Raw genomic sequence first — 19,878 nt, 5'->3', positions numbered from 1 at the left:
GCAACCCACCCCCATCATTGACACTGTCTACAAAAAAATAAAGCCATTATTGTTAAACCTTGGAATAGAGGATGCTCATTCTCATTCTTGTTTCCTAAAACACAACTAGCCTTGTATGAATGCGTCGTTACCCTATACTGGCCCATATACTGGTCATTTAACTCCCATTGACCTGCATGTCTTTGATGTGGGTGAACTGGTATGCTGACTCGGTGACTCTGAGACGTGCCTGTTGCCGTAGTTGTAATGTCATGAGCGGATCAAGTTACCACACTCCATTTTACTGTCCCTTTAGCTGCTTTACCTACCTACAGCACAGATCAGAGAAACTGGGGGTAAGATCACACCAAGCTGTGCCCAACTGTGACCATCAGGGGTCGAGGTCAGAGGTCACAAGGACTGGTGTAGGGTCCTAGTGTTGTTATATATCAATTAGAGGGTAGGGAGAGGGGAGTTACGCCCCCCTGGAGAGAAACAAGGGGGTGGCTGCTCACTTTAGAACTTTATTTATCCTGGTTGACATACGAACAGTTTGCTAAAATTCACTGTGGGAGTTTCCTCTGCTGGTGGCAGAGCTTCATGCTATTGCAGAAAGCGAGAAGTAGTAGTGGCTACATAGCAGTGACTGCAGACTCATGGGTGCTGTAGTATGTAGTGCCATTTTATTCCATACAAGTGATGCCTCCAGCGAACCATAGAGCACATCACTATCTCCTAACAAATGCTTTTCTGAATAATTATGTTGAGACATTCTCTATATATTTCCTCACTCTCTCTTCCTCCTTGTCAAGTGAAGGACAGAAAACAAGCTTTAGCTAACTAACCCAGGGAAGTGAGTCAAGGTTGGAGGAGATCATTCTTATGATGTAATGTTTGGGGATGGGGAAGAGGAGGAGGGTAGCTCCATGTAATAGACGCTATCCTCCAGAGTGGGATCCTCACATCATAGCGGAGGTCTCATTTACTTTGGCAGAGACCTGCTCAAGTCAAATCAGTTTCTCTGGAAAAGGATATAGCACACCCAACACACATACATACATACAGACGCATACACACACCTGGGTTTGATTTTGAACCTTGTGCGTGTTTGCGTTCGGCAAACTTCAGACCCCTCCCAAAGACAGCTTAAAAGCGGAGAGCCATCACTCGCCGTCGCTTTAGATTTAGCCCAGTTTGCATCATAGCGGTGGACATGAAAGTACATAAAAGGATAAGACATAAAGCCTGCAGCTCACACAGACATCTGCTTACAAACATTAAGTAACATGCACACACACATACAGGAAGAAAAATGAATGCAGACACACACAACATGCTCATACACAGGAAGAAAGTGGAACATCGTTCATATTCACAAACACACACAAACACTTAATATGGCATATGTAATGCATACATAGTGTGTGTACACACACACACACACACACACACACACTGTGCCCTCCACTTTCAGACCACTTGTTCTGTTAGAAACCACTTTTACCAGCTTACTGAAAATGAAATATGGCACAAGGAAATGTAACAATTGTTTTCTCAATACGTGGAGAAGCTCGAAGCAACGAGACAGGGTAGGCACAATCCAGAGTAGAAACTCAAGTCTGCTCCATTTACATTTACTACATCTTCTTTAGTTTTTCTTTAGATGGCAGATCGTAGAGAGGTAGAAAGAAAGGTACAGAGCCAGACGTCCAATACTGTACATGCTGTGTGCTCTTTATATTTTACATGGCCACATTGTTGTTTACCACTGTTGTGTTATAACAATAAGCTACAACTTGTACATTTTCTCATAGATGCAAAGATGGACAAACAACCTTGTCTTCAAATTACATTAAAATTGTTTTGCCAAATACATTTTGGAGGAAATGTAATTGTTGCCTGGATTATTTTCACTGACAATCTTGTTTTTCTTTTTTAAGGAAGTACTATGATCTTGTTTAAGCTACTAAAACACTTTGGTTAAGGTTAGGAAACGACTGTGGTTTTGGGCAAATATAGAAAAAGTAAACATATCCTGTCCACTGTTTCAAGTCAGCATTGACTTTTAAAATATCTAACCAAGACAAGATCTTTCTCTAATCATAACCAAGTGCTTTGAGGTTCTAAACATAACCATAAACATTCATCATGCTTTACGCTACAATGCCACAAACAGATGTATAGGGACAACAAATGAAATCCGAATGTTTTGCTACTTTACAGATACTTTCGTTAAAACGTCAATTGACACAAGTGGTCTATTTTCATGTATTTTTGGACAGAATATGAACCTGTATATTTCTGTATTGAGTACTTTTAGCAGGTGGTATTTCTACTGAGTATTTTTAACCAACAGCAGTGACAGATCACATTTGCACAAAAAAGTTAGATTCCCAGTTGTGCTTCTTTCAATCCTGACAGAAAGACAGGTAGATAGTGTATAACTATGACGGGAAAACAAATAAATAAAGCTGAAGTAGAGTAGTTCCTTTTCAGTGTGTTCAAGTAAGTACATTGTCTTATCAAACATAATGTCACCAGAATCATCATCATCATCATAGTTACAGATCTTTTCTTCCCTCTGCTTTCTGTTATGTCATTGTCTGTCATCAAACCTTTTTGCATGTCATCACATTATTAGTTCTACATATATGTTACGTCAAGCTTTTAAACTCATGGGTAAAGTGAGGTGAAATGTTAAGTTTAGCTTTACCTCTTAATATTTAGCCCCACTCAATTCTATCTACTTTCCTCTGTTATTGTTGGACCTATAGAGAGCATGGACTACAATCTGATGAATGAGGTGACGCCAAGGAAAGCATGACGGGGGAGACTAAACACCAATGGAATCTCTCTCCTCAATTTTCCTCTCACTTTATCTCTCCTTCATTCTTGCTATTGCTATTTTTCAGCTCTATCTCTTTGACTTTCTCTACTTTTCTTTCCCGCTCCCTCTTCCTTATTCTCTCCTGCTCTCTCAGGGGTGTTTCATTAACTTTACTGTGAGATGAAAAGCAAGTGGCCATCCTTCAGCCTCAGAGCTCCTTGAACACCAGACACTCATAGATATGCTTTACACCCACTCACACGCACACACAGGCACACAAAAACATGTAATAGAGAACCTAGACTTTCTTCACTCGTCATTAATTTCTGTGTTCAGGCTGAAAGCACCTGCTGTGTCTGCCTGCTATGGGACTTTAAACACTTCACATGAGCCTTATGTGAATGTATATGTGTGTGTGGGTTTACGTTTCCATTAATGCTTGTGTGAAAGGAGCGATAATTCAGTTTCCACTTGTGTTTCTATTTCTCTGTCTCTCTGCTCATTCAGGCATACATCCATTCTGAATTTCAAGGAAAGAAAGAAATAGAAAATGCATCCATTTACACATTTAAGCCCATTCATTCTAATGACTGTCATTTTAACCACAATGAGCCCAGTGTTTCAGGTGTTTGCCCATTCATCAACGCTCATTCAGTGTTGATTTGCCTGGACAGCGAAGCCAAAGCACATGATCAATGAGTCTTCCCGCTGTGTTGAATTCAAAAGGAATGACCCCGCTTTCTTTTTTCTCCTCTCCTCTCATTGCTTTCTCCCAGTGGAGGGAAAATGTAAGATAGACACGAACGTTCCTGGTATACACTTACATCTGTCTATACGTCGTAGCTTCTTTTGTTTCATAGTGGATTCAGCACGTTTCCTTGAGTAGCAGTAGTACTGTGATGCAAATAACCAAGACTGCAGCTTGAAAGTCCTCACTTGTAGAGAAAAAAAACCTGTTAGTATAAGGGTGGAAAAAAACACTATAAGATTTTGCTAATATTTAACAGTAATTAAGCAGCTTCACACAACATTTTGTAGGATTGAGATGGGAAATCACACTTCATGGTTTTTCTCTGAGATATTTTCACAGTGGCCTAATCTAGAAAATTTGGTTGAGGCAGCAAGTTTGCTTTTAATTAATTTGAGTAATTTACAAGAGATCTGGTAGTGTGATTTTTCACCCTTAGGTGTTTATTAGATGCTTAGTATTCAGCAAGAGTGAATCTGACTAAATAATTCATCTGTAAATACTTACAGGGTGGAGATAACTTTATTTTTCTCTCTATCTTCCCCTCCTTTCCTCTTTCTTCCTTCTTCTCTGACTCCAAATTCCCTCTTTCCGATCCCCTCCTCTTCAACTTTCCTTTTTTCTTCTATTTTGACCCCAAACCCTATTTTACCTCTATCCGCTTGCAATCTGCCTCCATTATTTTTCCTCTTATCTTCAAATCTTTTTACCAAATCTTTTCTATCACTTTCTTCATTCCACCTTTCCTTATGACTCTGTCTGCTTCTTCCACTATCCTCTCCTTTGCATCCCTCCCTTTTCTCTTTTTACCTTAAATTTGTCCCCTTTTTTCCCTTGCATTTGGTTCTCTGTCTCTCTTGTCTGTTACTCCTTCTCGTCTCCCTCTGTTTATCTCCTCCACCTCTCCCTCTCTCCATCTTTTTCAGTGGGAGGAGATCAGTGGGGTGGATGAGCACTACACTCCCATCAGGACCTTCCAGGTCTGCAACGTGATGGAGTACAGCCAGAACAACTGGCTTCGCACCAACTGGATCCCTCGCCAGTCAGCCCAGAAGATCTACGTGGAACTGAAGTTCACCCTGAGGGACTGCAACTCCATCCCGTTGGTCTTGGGCACCTGCAAGGAGACCTTCAACCTCCTCTATCTGGAGACAGATGATGACCAGGGCAGCCACTTCAGAGAGCACCAGTTCTCTAAGATTGACACCATCGCCGCTGATGAGAGTTTCACCCAAATGGACCTCGGCGATCGAATTCTCAAGCTGAACACTGAGGTGCGCGAGGTGGGTCCAATGACCAAGAAGGGCTTCTACCTGGCGTTCCAGGACGTGGGAGCCTGCGTAGCTTTAGTTTCAGTGAGGGTTTACTTTAAGAAGTGCCCGTACACTGTGAGGAATCTGGCCTCCTTCCCTGATACGGTGCCCATGGACTCCCAGTCGCTGGTGGAGGTCAAAGGCTCATGTGTCAATCACTCCAAAGAGGAGGAGCCTCCACGAATGTACTGCAGCACAGAGGGGGAGTGGCTCGTGCCTATTGGGAAGTGTCTATGTAACCCGGGGTACGAGGAGAGAAGCAACACCTGCCAAAGTAAGACAGCTTTTCTTTCAGTCATGTATTTGATTTCTCACTTCTCTCATACTTTGTGTATTATGTTTCTTCTTATATAATCTCTCATTTCTCTTCTACGCCTATCCCATCTTGGAACCTGCAGCCTAAAAAATCAGATGTATCTTTTTTGCCTGTCCTCGTTTAAAATACTGTGTGATACAATGCAAAGTTTGCCAATTTCTGCAAAGTGTGCAAAGTGTTTGATGAGAACACTGTCACACTTCATATCTGTCAGCCCAGAACTTTAATGTTGTATGCCCAACCTTTCTGTATACATATGTGTGTATGTTTGTCATTCTGTATGTGTGATGCCTTCAAAAGAACCCAAGAATCCCAGAATGTTGGTTGATAGTTGTACATATATATTTCCATGCATGTGTGTGATGTGTTATCCAGGTCTTTGAGCTACAGGGTGCAGCATGCATTAGTCCAATAGTAATATTCTCTGTGACACATCATTAGCTATGGGAAGATCTTAACCAGAGTACCAAGCATGGGACTGATAACACAGAAGAAAGGAGTGGGCTGGAGTGGATGGTGAATGATGGAATAGTTGTGGTGATGGTTGTGGGTGTTGGTGGAGACACGAGTGGATAGACATTGGAGTCTGGAGATACTTGATCTCACCCCAATGTCGGTTGTCCCCTTGGAGGTGGTTACAAAAGTCAAAAAGTATACGTCTGGCTGCCTGACTTCCATTTTCAGACTGTCTGCGACATCATCATCACACATGTTTTGCAGGGATTTGAGTTGTTGCCAGTTGGTTATTGGAAAGAATCAAAATGTCATAATGATATAAGTCACTAAAGATGTTTTTGACTCCTGGTGCTACAGAATTGGACAGACACATCATATACCTAAAGGTTTTACTAGCAGACAGACTCCAGACAACTTGTTAATTGATTGTAATTGCCCTTTAACTGTCCTTGTTCCTCTTAATTTCACTTAATTTCACCTCAGCAAAACTTTAATATCCCTTTTGTGATCAAGAAACCAGTGGGTTCAAAGGTTAAATGCCATTTTGAGCCTTAAATGTCAGCACATAACATCCCAGTCTGATTATAATTCACAGTGTAATGGGTTATTCCCTTCCCAAAAGTATGTTTATTTTTTCATATTAACCTTTTCTTCTTCTTCTTTATGAAGGGGTTGCATGTATTCGCACAGACAAAACATAACTAGATAATTTTGCAGAATGAAATTTCCAGTGTGTGGCTTCTGCGGCTAGTGTAACAGCTTTCATCAGTTACAGTTGCAGCAGCTCCATAATAGTGTTTTCATACTGTCCCACGATTTTGTATTGCCGCAAATACAAGCACAGCACAGGATATATATATATATGTATATATATATATATATATATATATATATACATATATATTATAGTATAATGTAAAATATCAATAGGAGTGCTTGATCACATTGTGCTCCACTGGTTTATGTTGCTGTATAATTAATTTGACCATGTCAAAGAGAAAACGGCTCACAGTGGCTTTGGTCAAAGAGAGAGAAGCTCCAGCTGCATGTGCCATGAAACCCCACCTTGTTGTGGCTGGTGTCTGTGTTCTATGTTGAACTAGATGTGCTCTTCTTTTCTCACTTTCAGCGAGCTCCTCACTCTGCTTAAGAAGCCAAACACAGCATCTGTTTGCAAGCAGCTACCTCTGCACTGCGGCTGTTCCACAATGACTTTAAAGTTAAAACAGTATTGGAAGGTTGAAGAAAAAGCAGTCTTTCTTTAGCTCTCTTAGTCCTAGTTATTGTAGCTGGTCCTAAATGCTCCTGTGTTCATTAACTATGTCCTCTCCAGAGCCATGCCCAGTGTTAATTAAAGATCAAAGGCAGTCTACCAGGTCAAGCCCCTGCTGTCAGGTTAGGGAAGCTCTTTTTCTGGGGCTGTGGAGTCCAGACGAGCCTGTCTGACTGTCCAGATGCGAGGAGAAACTTTGTCGCAGCTGTCAGATGAAAACCTTATATGTACAAAATGTAAACAAACTGGGGGAGACATAAAATTATAGGAAAACATTTTTTTCAAGAAAAGTGGTGTTGAAGACATTTAAAGTCATTAGAATAGCTCTCAATTGGAAGTGTGCCATGTCTACTGCAATTAATAAATTAAAAGGAAAAAAAAAACACTATTTTGTTGTAGCAGCTTCAATCCATAAATTTCGTCTTTCCCCCCAAATCTGAAGTGACAAAAGTTGTAGATGCAAGAATGGGACATTATGTAGACAATGACAGACCCCTGTCCCCCTTCCTACCACCCTCCTTTCACTTCCTGTCTCTCTGTGAATTGTGTGAATGTTTGGATGTATTTGACAATCTCTTATTGGTTTCAGAGAGGTCTAATGGACTCTAATAAGGTCTTATGTTACCCTGGAGTGGGACAGCTGCACCAACAGGCCCCCACAGCCCCCGCATGCAGCCGTCGGGGGCCCCAGCGCGCAGCCTGCTTTTCAGGCCCTCTGTGTTAACAGATAGATGAGTGCATGGGGTTAGGTCACCGTACAGACAGATAGCGAAAAAGATGAAAACATATTTACAGTGCGACTGCCAGATAAAACAGAATAAATCAGATGTCTAAACAGTGGTTTCTCAAGTATTTACATGTCACAGACCTACAAATAGACACAAATTGGGTCCCAAAATCCACTTGCTCATATTTCATCCCATGACTCCAGAAAGAGTTTGGTTGCTGATTCATTAATAAATTGGCTGTACGCTGTACATGGAAAGAAAACATACATTTTAAAGTTGGATATGTTTCCCCACATTGTTGTCTCTCTAAAATAAACAAACATAAAAATTGTTTTGCTAAGACCACAAATGAATAATCTAGTAATTGAACACACACGCTGTCAGACAGCGGCATTTAGATAGATTTAAGACCCAGAGTGAGATGTTTGGATTGAGTGTTGTTGGCTTTGACTGTTAGCTCTGAGTCAGATGTGGATGGAGCACCTTCGCTGAATATTTCATGCTTTGTTTTCTTTGACCAAACGCCTTGAAGCAGCATCTTCAACTTATCTAAATCTATATTCTGTGAGTGTGTGTGTGTGTGTGTGTGCGCGTGTGAGTGAGAGAGGAAGAGAGAGAGAGTATGAGAGCAGTTGTCTTTGTTTATACAGACTCCAAAGTGTGTTTAAGGGCTTTAATAGAATGCTCTCTGGTTATAGACTGTGATTATCTTGCTTGGCTGTGTGTATTTGTGTGTGTGTGTGTGTGTGTGTGCGCACGTGGGTGTGTTTGTGTGTATAGCCTGAGATGTTTGTGAAAGCAAGGATGTTTTTTCAGTGGCGCCTTCAAAAGAACACATGAATTCTGTCTGGCTTTGACAATGGGACACCATGTGTGAGTTACTGTTATGAGAGTGTGAATGCATGTATGTGTGTGGCTGATGGCTGCAATGAATGTTTGTCATTACATATTTTACAGGATGCAGTGTCTATTGCTGTGAGCATATTTTGAAATTTCATCATCCATATCAGGGCAGAAGATGTCATCGGATCTTTTGTCAGGGAGAAATGCAGTGAGTGGATGTGGAGTTTGCGCGAGGTGAATGGACGTGTCCGTCATCATCTGGATTACAGTATGTTTTGTGAGCAGGCTTCGGCCTTTCCACAGAGAATGTAAGGCCAGATCTAATCTTGCTAAGTCAGTCTTTCATCTGTCATTAGAACAGACTGGAGCAGGTGAACTAACTCCTATCTACCATCAGTGTGAAATTCCTGCAACCCTAATTTGATCCTAAAACAGCAAACGGATGTCTGTCTGTCGAGTTTGTGTGTGTGTGTATGTATGTGTGTGTTGCAAATGGAAGCAGCTGTTCTGCTGTACATTGAGGGGAGAACCAGGATTACATTCATACCGGATTTATCAAGACACACAATCCTCAAACTTGCCAGCACCATAATGTTTATTATAATTAAACATATACAGTAAATCCATATACACAGACACAGGGACACATATACTCAAGCCTACTTAAGCCTGAGTTGCTGGACTTGCCTGGATTACTTACCATATCTTATTATAAGTGGAAGAAGAGGGAAAAAGCACACCACGTTTTAAGCCACTATAAAGTTAAGATTTCTATGATTTCTAATGGATCATTTTGCACTGATGATACATGTTCTAAAATGATCTCAGCATTTACAAATAACAAGGCCTTTTTCTCCTTGTTTACTACTTCTCGTTCTTCCCTCTCTCTTTGCTCACCCAGGTGGCTGATGGTCTTGGCTGCTGGTTCAAACCCTGCTGTCCATCTCATGTCGAATGTTTTAAATCACTCTCCAGTCTCTCGCTTAAGTGATTTAGCTGCTGCCCTCATGCACAGACATGCTTGGCTTTCAAGCAGACACATTATACATCTTTCATAGACTTTGTCACGCAAACCTACATCGACCTGACTGATGAAATACTAGGTCTCTGAAATGACTCAGCATCCATTTTGTCATTCGATTTTAAGCAAAGCTGTATTCAGCTTCAACAGTGAATCAAATGACTCCCTGTAATGTCATTGGGGTTGCTAATAATGCCAATCCCACTGAGTCTCTATCATTATTTCATCGTATTGTTTTGGTTTGCTGTCCCTAGGGTTGATGCAAAATGGTGGTGGAGTGGTCAGACCACACCAGAGCTAAAATACCAGTAAATATTGAGCATACATTCATCAAGAAGCAAGATAATAGAGGACTCCAATGGGATGCCAGTGTTGCTCTGTTTTTGCTTGTTTTTGTGAGATTGTTTTGAGTTTCTCTGCCCCTTAGAAATCCTTTAATGCAATCTACTGATTATTAAAAAAGACACTTCTGCTATCCAAGTAAACCTTTGATTTTAAAACTATTAATTTGTTAGTGGCATTTTTAGTTTTTTAGTTATACGCAATGTCTTTAAGGGATTCAAGGTGGGATTCAAATAATTTTGTATGCCATATATGTGCCATACATGTGGTCTTCTATCTTGAGAAGAATCAATGAAAAACATTTTGGTTTTGGTTTCTCTTTCAAATGTTTATTTATCGAATACCCATTCAGGCCAATTAACAAAAGCAGAAGAGATCCAGCAGCACTGTAGAAGTCCCACGGTCATGCTTACATTTTCCTTCTTATTTTTCTCATCACCAACATTGTTTTTTGTACTGTATTTTTTTGTATATTTTTTCTGCCAGACTGTTGAGGCTGAGTGCTGTGAATTCATGGAGCTATTGGCTCTCCTCTGGTCCCTTGGAAGGACTCTGTTTGTTTGTGTTGGCCATTATATAACTGCCCGGCTCTCCACAAGAATATGTCAGTTCCACACACACACACACACACACACACACACACACACACACAAAATCCCATCCCCTAAATTACAATGACAGTATTTCTTATCCAGCAACAGGCTAATATACATCACAGTTTCTTTTCTTGTCTCCTTTTGTTACCAAATATGATTTTGCATGTACTGTACATGTGTTTCTCTGTGTGTGCATCTGTGTGTTGTAGCCTTTACTTTTCCAGGTTTTTTTTCCAGAGTCCTCTGAGCCATTGTTCCTTTTCCCAACAGTACCCTGCTACACATCACACTACTACATACTAAAGTTGCACACATTCACAATAGGAGCTGCACAGTTTTGTATAGTATAACAATAGCCTGTTACTGTTGGGTGTTCTGTTTCTTGTTGAGGGGCACAGCTACAGTCGTTGTTGAGAGCGGGTGTAACTCATACACTTCCGCCACATACATTTTCAAAGCCAAACCAGGCAATCACATCAGTGCATGTTGTCCTGTGTGTGTGTGTGTGTGTTTGTTTGGGTGAATGAAGTGTTATACTGTACATGGCTCTGCTCTAACACAAGTGTTCCATTGCATCAGCCTCCTTCTCTCTTGTCAGTTTAGCTTAGTGTGGAGGCTTTCTCTGCTGCAGCCTTTTGGCTGTGTGCTGCCTGGCATTTGGCCTTTTTGGAGCTGAAAAGGAGAGGAGAGGCTGGAAGAAAGGACAAGGTCTGGATTGAGTGCTCCAGTGAGAGAGATCTCGAATCACGATGTTAACACTACACTATACAAAATTAGCTGAATGTAAAAAAACACTCATCCTTTTTTTCCCCGAGCGCTCTCTCCAGAGAACGTTGATGGCAGAAACCTTTCAAGAATTTCTTAGGGATTTTTTTGAGAGTCCACATCGCCAACATTCACCTCATCACCTCATATGTGTCACGTTGCATGGGATCTTGCGCCGTTTACCCATACCAATTGACTTGTAAGCAACTGTTTTGTGGCTGAACATAGGGCAAAAGGGAATCCATGCACTCACACACAAAGGTGTGCATGTAGTAATGTATGATTCACTGTGTTTAGAAGTGCATCCTCAGTTCAAACTAATCTATTTGTGTTCATTTTTTTATTTTATACTGTTTCCATCACTGCCCAAATTTTGAGCCCCTCGAGTACTGTTTGACTTTTTGAGGATATACCATAACCTTGATGTGCAAAAAAAACAACAGAAAAAACCCCTGTGCTAATTAAAGCATGCCAAAAAGCCTGCAGCAATCATACTGACTCCCACTTCACAACACAGCAGCCGGGAGGGAAATCTTACTGGAGGGAAGAAAAGGGAGAGGGAGAAAGACAGACAGAACGAGAGAGAGAGAGAGAGAGAGAGAGAGAGAGAGAGAGAGAGAGAGAGAGAGAGAGAGAGAGAGAGATAATGAGCATAGCATTAATTAGAGACACCATGGTGTATACACATCTGTGTGTGTGTGAGAGAGAGCGTGAGTGCCTTCATGCACGAGAGAGAGAAAGAGTGCATTCATATGATCATCCATTGCTGTACTTGAAGACTGAAAGGCTGCATGAGCGTATGTCTGTTTGTGTCTCAGTGGCTCTTAAATCAGTGTCTACTTTATCTCTGTGTGCACTCAAATAGTATACTGATGCAGTGTCAGTGTGTATGTGTGCGTGTATGCCTGTGTGAGTGTGTTTCTGGCATGCAGGGCCAAGGAGGAGGCTGTAGCCAAAGATGCAGGAAAGGTTTGTTCATTCAGGGTATTATTGCCTGTTTGCTTTTCTCTTTATGGGCCTTCCAGTGCAGGCTGGGGGTGGCGGGTAAGCCTGTCACCCCGGGCCCTGGTGCTGTTTGGACTTCAAAGCTGTTGGTAACCACAGGCTCAGGAATTCAACTGAACACACACAGACAAATATACCCACATGCGTGCACACACACACACACACACACACATCGAGGCCTAAAACAGAAATGGAGGGATGGATAGATGGGGTGTTTATTTGTTGGAGAGGCCCCTGCCAGTTGACAGGACCACTTCACAGTGGTCAGTCTTTGTGTGCGTGTGTGTATACATGTGTGGGTTTGTGTGTGTACTGTACAAAGAGACATGGTGCACATGCAGTATGTGTATGTGCGCACAAAAAAAACAAACATGTCAAATAACACACATGTCATTTTTCTGTATACTGTATACTATGTGTGTGCTTCTCTGCATTTCCACACATGAAGCCGCTGCGTGTGGCTTAACACTGACAGACGATCACTTTGGGACTCCTGACATTACTAGTGTGTGTGTGTGTGTGTGTGTGTGTGAGCGTGTGTTGGTGGACAGGCAAGGACAGAGGGATGGACACCGCGGGAAACGTCCTGTTTGACAGACACAGTGGATGTTTGGATACACATGTAATGTAACAGGGGTGGGAAATGGGGGAGTGGAACAGGATGAGTCGTTCCTGATGGATGGGAGGGAGCAAGCTGGAGAGGGGGTGGAAGAAGGAGGAGGTGACGGCAAGAGAGAAAGAAAGCAAGCTGTCACTGGGATATAGACCCCCGCTGAAAACTCTTTGGCGCAGAATGCCTGTTTTGTGATTTGTGACATTACCACTATCAATTCAAAATCCACAGAGGCTGACATGTCTGTTTTTTTGTTTTTTTTTACAGCATTGCTCCAGTAATCCTCTTCCTTTGTGCGTTGCTGTTAAATGTTCCAGTAAGTTGGCTGATGAAAAGATTTTCACCACAGCTTGAAGACGCACAGGTCACAAGATAAAATAACTAACAGTGACATTTATGAAAGTCAATAGATATTTTGCTTTTCTTGGTCACTATTTAATAAAAGTCGTCACTGGGTCTTATTCCTCCCAGTTTTATATTTATTTTCCATAAAAAACAGATGAAAACATGAAACATTACAACATTCCTTTTGAATAACTGATTATAAAAACACAATTTGTAGGGCAGACATTATGTAGCTTCATCATTTATTTTTATTTATTTATTAATATTTTTGTAATTACTTCTAGGGGATGTTCTACAGCATAATCAGCAGCTCATTTGCATTTTACCTTTTTTCTTCTCACTTTCTATTACCACTTTCTACTACTATTAGCTGTGTTTCACTTCTCAACTTTGTCTTTTATCATGCGCATTGCTTTGATGTTCACCTTTAGCAGGGGACGGAGTTTAAATGACTGCAAAAAAGGCAAATTGGAGCACCATAGAATACAGTCATAGCCTGTCAAGGAGCCTGGTCATACTAGTACTCTTATTCATAATACGACTAATACTATAAACAATTCAATGTAAGCTTATATCACAACCCATGAATAAAATAGGCCTATTACTGTAAATTTATCATATGTGATGTGTGCTGTCCTTGGTGCTGAAGATGTGTTAGAGCCCTCAGCTGCAACCTCAGACACATCTAGGGGCTGCGGCTGTCAAGCGTCTCACTTATCTAAACACATCCTGTAGGCATGTATAGTGACACTGTGAGTAGTTGTCAGAAGCATCATCTCATTGTGCAGCTGCGATGCGTTCAGTGAGGAGAGGCCTCTGAGTGTCATTTCCGTTTGAAAAACCCAAGCGTCACCACATAAATGTCTTGTCTTCCAGCAGCTGTCTGATATTGCTGCACGGCTACATCACAGATGCCAGCACAGCAACCTTTTCGTTTCAACAAACCGTGCACTCTTTAATGACAGCCAAGCAAAGACAGCAATGTTTGTTTTAACACTTTTGAGGGCACAGCATTGAAATCTAGTGGTAATTTTGCAGTGAGGCCTTAGCCAGTTACCATATAGACAGTAACCACTGATGTAGTGATACGTTACAACTGCTGCACGCATCTGTCCAAGAAGAAATCTCCGTCACTCACACTGTTTTTGGAGATTTTTCATCTATTCACTTTCTGCATTGACAGCACTTTGCTCTAATGCTAAATTATATGACACATATCAATACAACCAGTCCAAGCAGTCACCCACAAACTTAACATGATGGGATATTGACTTGGTGCTGGGAGGAGTGAAGGGTGATTCATGCGCATATTACATTGTCTTTACGTCTTTTATTCCTTTATTTTTTAAATAATCAATGTAATGTAATGGTGATACAGAGGCTCCACTGATTGTTATAAAATAAGACATGTAACACATGATTTTTATTTTATCAAAACTTAGTTCTGTACTTTACTACACATCACCACCATCTGCAATTTATCAGCCTTATTGTTTTATATTTATTTCATTTTATTTTTTGACACAACCCTTACTTTTCCATGGATATATGTATATGCAACTTCGGGTTTTGTGTGTTTTCAATCAATGTGCAAATCACTATATACAAAATATCACTGTATATATTTATGGTCGTAGGTCTCAGAAAGCTTCAGAAACCTTAGCGAAAAAGGCTGGGAACTAATCTTACCCAGCTGATCCATGGTTTACCCTCGGATGCTTTGTATTTTCGAATATGTATATTTCCTTGTACCTGTGTCTGCTTGTGTGTAGTTGACCTTGCTATGGTAACCTTGGTGTTTTTATTGTTTGTGTCTTCCATCCTAATCAGGTCTGCAGAAAGTGAGGCTTCAGAGTTCCTCCAGGATCTGTGTGTGCTTGTGTGTGTGTGTATGTGTGTGTATGTGTGTGTATGTGTGTGTGTGTGAGAGAGAGAGAGAGAGAGAGAGAGAGAGAGAGAGAGAATAAGTGCACGACATAAGTGTGAGAGACATGTCTGTCAATATATACAGGTCATTAGTAAACCAGAAGTGAGCAGAGGTGAGGAAAGGAAGACGAAGTGCTTACCACAGCAGCAACCGCTTCTCACTGAAACACACACACACACACACCTGCACCCACACACATACATATTCTAATGCTGGAGTTAAAATATGCTTTAACTCGTTCTGTGCATTCATTTATGTTTGTCAAACCAATCCTTCTTCGGCTAGTTGTACATTCAAATGTCCTCCTGTCTACATTGATCCATTTAGACATCAATTTCCAGAGTTTCCAAAATGTATGTACATTTTGATATTTGGCAATGCCTTGGGATGGACTGGCTGCCTGTCAATAGTGTTCCTTTTTTGACCCAGAACAAGCTGGAATGGATCAAAGGAACCTGGTCAGGGGCGAGTTTTAAAAATCCTGCACCTTCAAGGATTGGTATGAAAGGCTGTGAAAAGGCTGCACTTGAGTTTTCAGGTCCAGTTACAGGTCCAAAGGTTGTCAAATTTCTATTGCACTCTTTTCATGCACACTATGACTAAGCTTCCCAAGGTATCTTGTAGGAAACACTCCAGCAGTATGGGATACTAGGGCTGTTCCAATCTATTTGGACTTTATAGACTGAAAGTAGTATGTTGACATCAAGTCAGCTTTGTTTATGGTGGGAATCAGACTGTGGCCACGATTCACCTTGTACCCTTCTGTTTGTAATATTCATTTAACAAGATGTCAGCAGCAAAGATCTTGACTTTGCAGTTCAATTAAAGGTGTGATGAAGGTAAACATCTTTGAGGCTGAGGCCATGGTTCTCTACAGAAAAGAAGGTGGGCTGTTGCACTCTGGTAAGGCACCTGCTACCTGGATTTTGTTCACAAGTGTGGGTTAAAGGGATAACGTGAGCACCCGTTTGTTGAAGCAGCTATATTGGGCAGCCATGGTAAAGAGAGAGTTGAGCCACAAAACCACAAAAGGTCTTTGAGTAACAAGTACATTTTTGTTGTGACCATCAAATATGACCTCAGTCACCAGTGTAAGCTCAAGCTTGTGCCTGGAAAAATGATGCTGTGGAGACAAGCAGCTGGAATGACCTTTCTTTTTGTTGTTGCTGGCTTCCCTCTTGGTGACTGAGCTCAATGAAGAGAACTTTGGAGTAAATATGTCTCATAGGCACAAGGCACAGGTGACTGGGAGGGACCCTAGGGCAGATCCAAAACTTATTCGGGCATCTACATCAGCTGAAGAGACTTAATTTGTCTCTGTTGGTTTGGAGGCAGTGGACAGTGCTGAGAATAAAAACAGATTTTCCATGAATTATGCAGAACTTAACCTTCTTTAACTGCAAAGAAAGTAGACTCCATTCACTCATCGCTAATACACACACCCGTTGTGTGACCAGTCACAAAATAAAGTGACCATCTCAAGCAAACTTATTTCTTAGCCTGTGCACACAATGAAGAGTCACCGATGTCCCAGACAGTCCTGTCTTTCTGAAATGATTCATAGACTCAGACTACATGCATCCTTGACTCTCCCTACTCCCACATTTGATAGAGATAAAGAAAAAGGTCCCTGCACTCATTCATTGCATACTCTAGCCATCCCTATCCACCCGCAAGAAGCACAGTGGTGACATTTTACCTTCAGCCATGGCAGTTGACTTAGAAATGGTGTCAGATGGAATGACACATCCTCTGGTGTGTGCAAGTGTATGTGTGTGAACGTGTGCATCTGTGAGAGGGGGGTAGGGGGTGGGGGTCATTTGCGATTTGCGTGTGAGATATGTGCTACTGTTATGTATGCATATGAGTGTGTGTTAGTTTGTGTGTGCTGATTAAAGGCGGTCAGGCCTCAGTGATCACGTCTTTAGCTGTCCCTGCATTCTGAATGCCAAACACAACAGAGCATGCCCAGAGCAGCCAAGCATGGAGACTGCAATGCTAGACCTCACTGGACAACCTTAAAGGTCTGCAGCTGTGTCTGTGTGTGTGTGTGTGTGTGTGTGTGTGTGTGTGTTAGTGTGTGTCTATTCCCACTTTTGTGTTTGCCTTTATGTTCTTCATTGACCACATTAAGCAATCTAGATAAGAACCATTCATATTGAATAGACTAGTTTTTATCTCCCTATTCCAATTTCCATCATCTATACAAAACATAATATTTACTGTGTCAAATACTTTTTCCATTAATTGTCAACCAAACCCATTTAAGTCAGGCATGCTCAGCCACAGTTTCTACAACTCAAAGAATGCTTTGCATTTGAAGAAAACAACACAGAAGTTCAAACAAGAAAAATACAATTTACACGAGATTTAGATGATTAGATATCATGTGTCAGGATATTAAGAAAAAAATTGGAAAAATGTGTATAAATGTCACATAGATATTTTGGCCATATCCAGTGCAAAGGAAGCAAATGCACTTTGACTGCAGATCAGTCAAAGTGCATTTGACAACAGTTGATTGTAAACAATTCTTTATAAGTCTATGAATCTATAATCACATTTCTAAATGAATGTTGATGGACAATACATGAACTTTATCTACAATTCCATTGTCTATGTCTTTGTCTGTCTCTCTCACGTACAAACATATTATGAGTTGTTTTAGAGTGTGCTTTTATGATGCTTTACCATGAGCTATATTTATACCTCACTTAGTTCACTTTAATTTAATTTACTTAACATGCATGTTATGTGGTAAATGTACATATTAAAAAAAGGATTACCTTATTATTGTGCCTGTATTTTAAATTTTCCCTATTTTTAGAATGATATTGGACCCAGTGTTCCTCCTCTGATTTCTGTCCCAGAGCTGAATGCTCTGCTAGATGTGCTTTGTTTGGGTCTCAGTTGTGAAGTTAAAGATAATGGAAATGAAATAAAGTTATAAAGTTAGTAGTGTTAAACTGTGATAATGGGTCATGATATCAATGACTTGCTGCTGGTACAGGGACAAGCCATGCAGCTCATTATTTTAAGTTAGCCCCATAATCTTAGTCCCTTAGCATTGCCTCTACCAATACCACCACTGTGTGTAAACAAGTGTGCAAATACTTGTTTACACAAGAATATGTAATGCTACTGCCCTTAAACTAGAGATCTCTCTCTCTCTCTCTGTCTTTGTCTGTCTTTCCTCTTGAAGAGGCTGGTATAAGTGTCACTTATACCAGGACAAAGGATCCAACCTTTAAAGGTTGAGGGATACTGTGGAGATGAGCACTGACCTTTCTTACAAATTACACACATTCCCTCTCTCTCACACATACACAAATATGCATAGAAGGTTAGAAGCAGTGCGAAAGATGAGCAGAGAAAAATGGCAGACAGCAGTGTCCAACAAGATTACTGTACTCATCATCCACAGATTTCCCACCTCCTCCGATTCATTTCCCTTCATCTCTCCCTGTTCAAATGGATGGCACCAGGCATTTGTCAAGGTGAAGGTAGCACGGCCCACGCCTAGCGATACAACCGACCAATCTTTCCATTTCTTCCGCTCTGCTGGTCTTTTGCTATTAAGTGTTCAATTTCAGCACCTGGAGGCGATGCCAAAGTGCAAAACCTCAAGGAATGTTAGAGAAATATCACTGATTAATGCAAGGGCTCTGCACTGACTCCTGTGTGATTCCCTGCTTTTCTGACTGGCTTTGTATTGGTGTCGGTGCAAACAGCTATATTGATGTGTGGGGGCTGATACTGGCCTTTCACTAAAACCTGGATATCACTTTTTGTCCTCCACCTCTGATATGATATTTTTTAATTTAATCACCACACAATACATACACAGGAAAGCAATGTGGTTTAATCTGAATTACTTGATGTCAGTTGTGGTCGTGTAAAACACAGTAAGATTCTTGACAAAGTGTTATGGCAGTTGAAGGTTACATCAAACCACATTTATTTATTGACATACTAGTAGCAAATTACCAATCTGTATAATAAAATAACATAATTTAAAAATAAGGTCTTGGTGGATTGTACTTATCGCTGGTTCTTGTGTGTGTGTCGGTGTGTGTAGGGGGTGGGTTGGTGATGACAACTCAGTGCCAGGGGTAATTGTGGTGTGTGGTATTGATGAGACCCTCACTCTAATGAGCTTTAGCCAATTAATCCATCGATTTACATGTAAATGGCTCCTGAAAGGTTACTGGCTGTGGCTGCCATCTGCGTGTATTTACCATGCTAATGTCGTGCTGAGTGACACATACACTCTCAACACCCCCAGAAATTTAGGGGTTGAGAGACGGAAAGACTGGGAGAGAGAGACATGACTTCTTGATGGCCGATAGATTGCACTGCATCCCATTATCAGCAAAATAAGGTGTTAATTACAGTGTCATACATTTATACCAACACACACATACACACACACACATATATCTGGACTTCAATGTATCTGGATTGTTTGTGACACTTTGTATTTTCTGACTTTACAATTATTTATTTATTTTGAAGATACATTTCAATGTGATTTAATTCTGATATTAAGTATTATAATGCGCTGTCTAGTAGTCGTGCATTTCCTCCTCATGTGTGGGAAACAGCAAATTCACGGAGGCCTAATAGGTAAAATATTTACCCAATATTAATTGCTTTGTACGAGTATTTGTCTCAGAGGCTAAAAATGTTGATGAAATTTATAGCACACAGGCCTCAAGTTAAGGAACAATTACATTTTGGGTATGTATGTCAGACATTTGTCAGTTTTCACATATATATCC

The 19,878-nt window shown here is 40.9% G+C and overlaps 1 protein-coding gene across 6 annotated transcripts in view; it reads left to right on the top strand.

Annotated features, from left to right (window-relative positions):
* Positions 1–19,878, top strand: part of epha3 (eph receptor A3) — a 100,716-nt gene that overhangs the window by 11,893 nt on the left and 68,945 nt on the right. For 4 of the 6 annotated variants that reach the window (XM_044216945.1, XM_044216950.1, XM_044216944.1 and 1 more), the window contains exons 3-4: positions 3,583–3,594; positions 4,481–5,141. In XM_044216945.1, the coding sequence (XP_044072880.1) occupies positions 3,583–3,594; positions 4,481–5,141 (673 nt within the window). The remainder of the gene's footprint in view (positions 1–3,582; positions 3,595–4,480; positions 5,142–19,878) is intronic. The other 2 variants (XM_044216947.1, XM_044216946.1) reach the window with 1 other exon arrangement.

Source organism: Siniperca chuatsi, linkage group LG12 (genome assembly GCF_020085105.1).
Source record: "Siniperca chuatsi isolate FFG_IHB_CAS linkage group LG12, ASM2008510v1, whole genome shotgun sequence".
NCBI lineage: Eukaryota > Metazoa > Chordata > Actinopteri > Centrarchiformes > Sinipercidae > Siniperca > Siniperca chuatsi.
The sequence above is the reverse complement of the archived record's forward strand: the minus strand, read 5'-3'. Positions and strand labels throughout refer to the sequence as shown.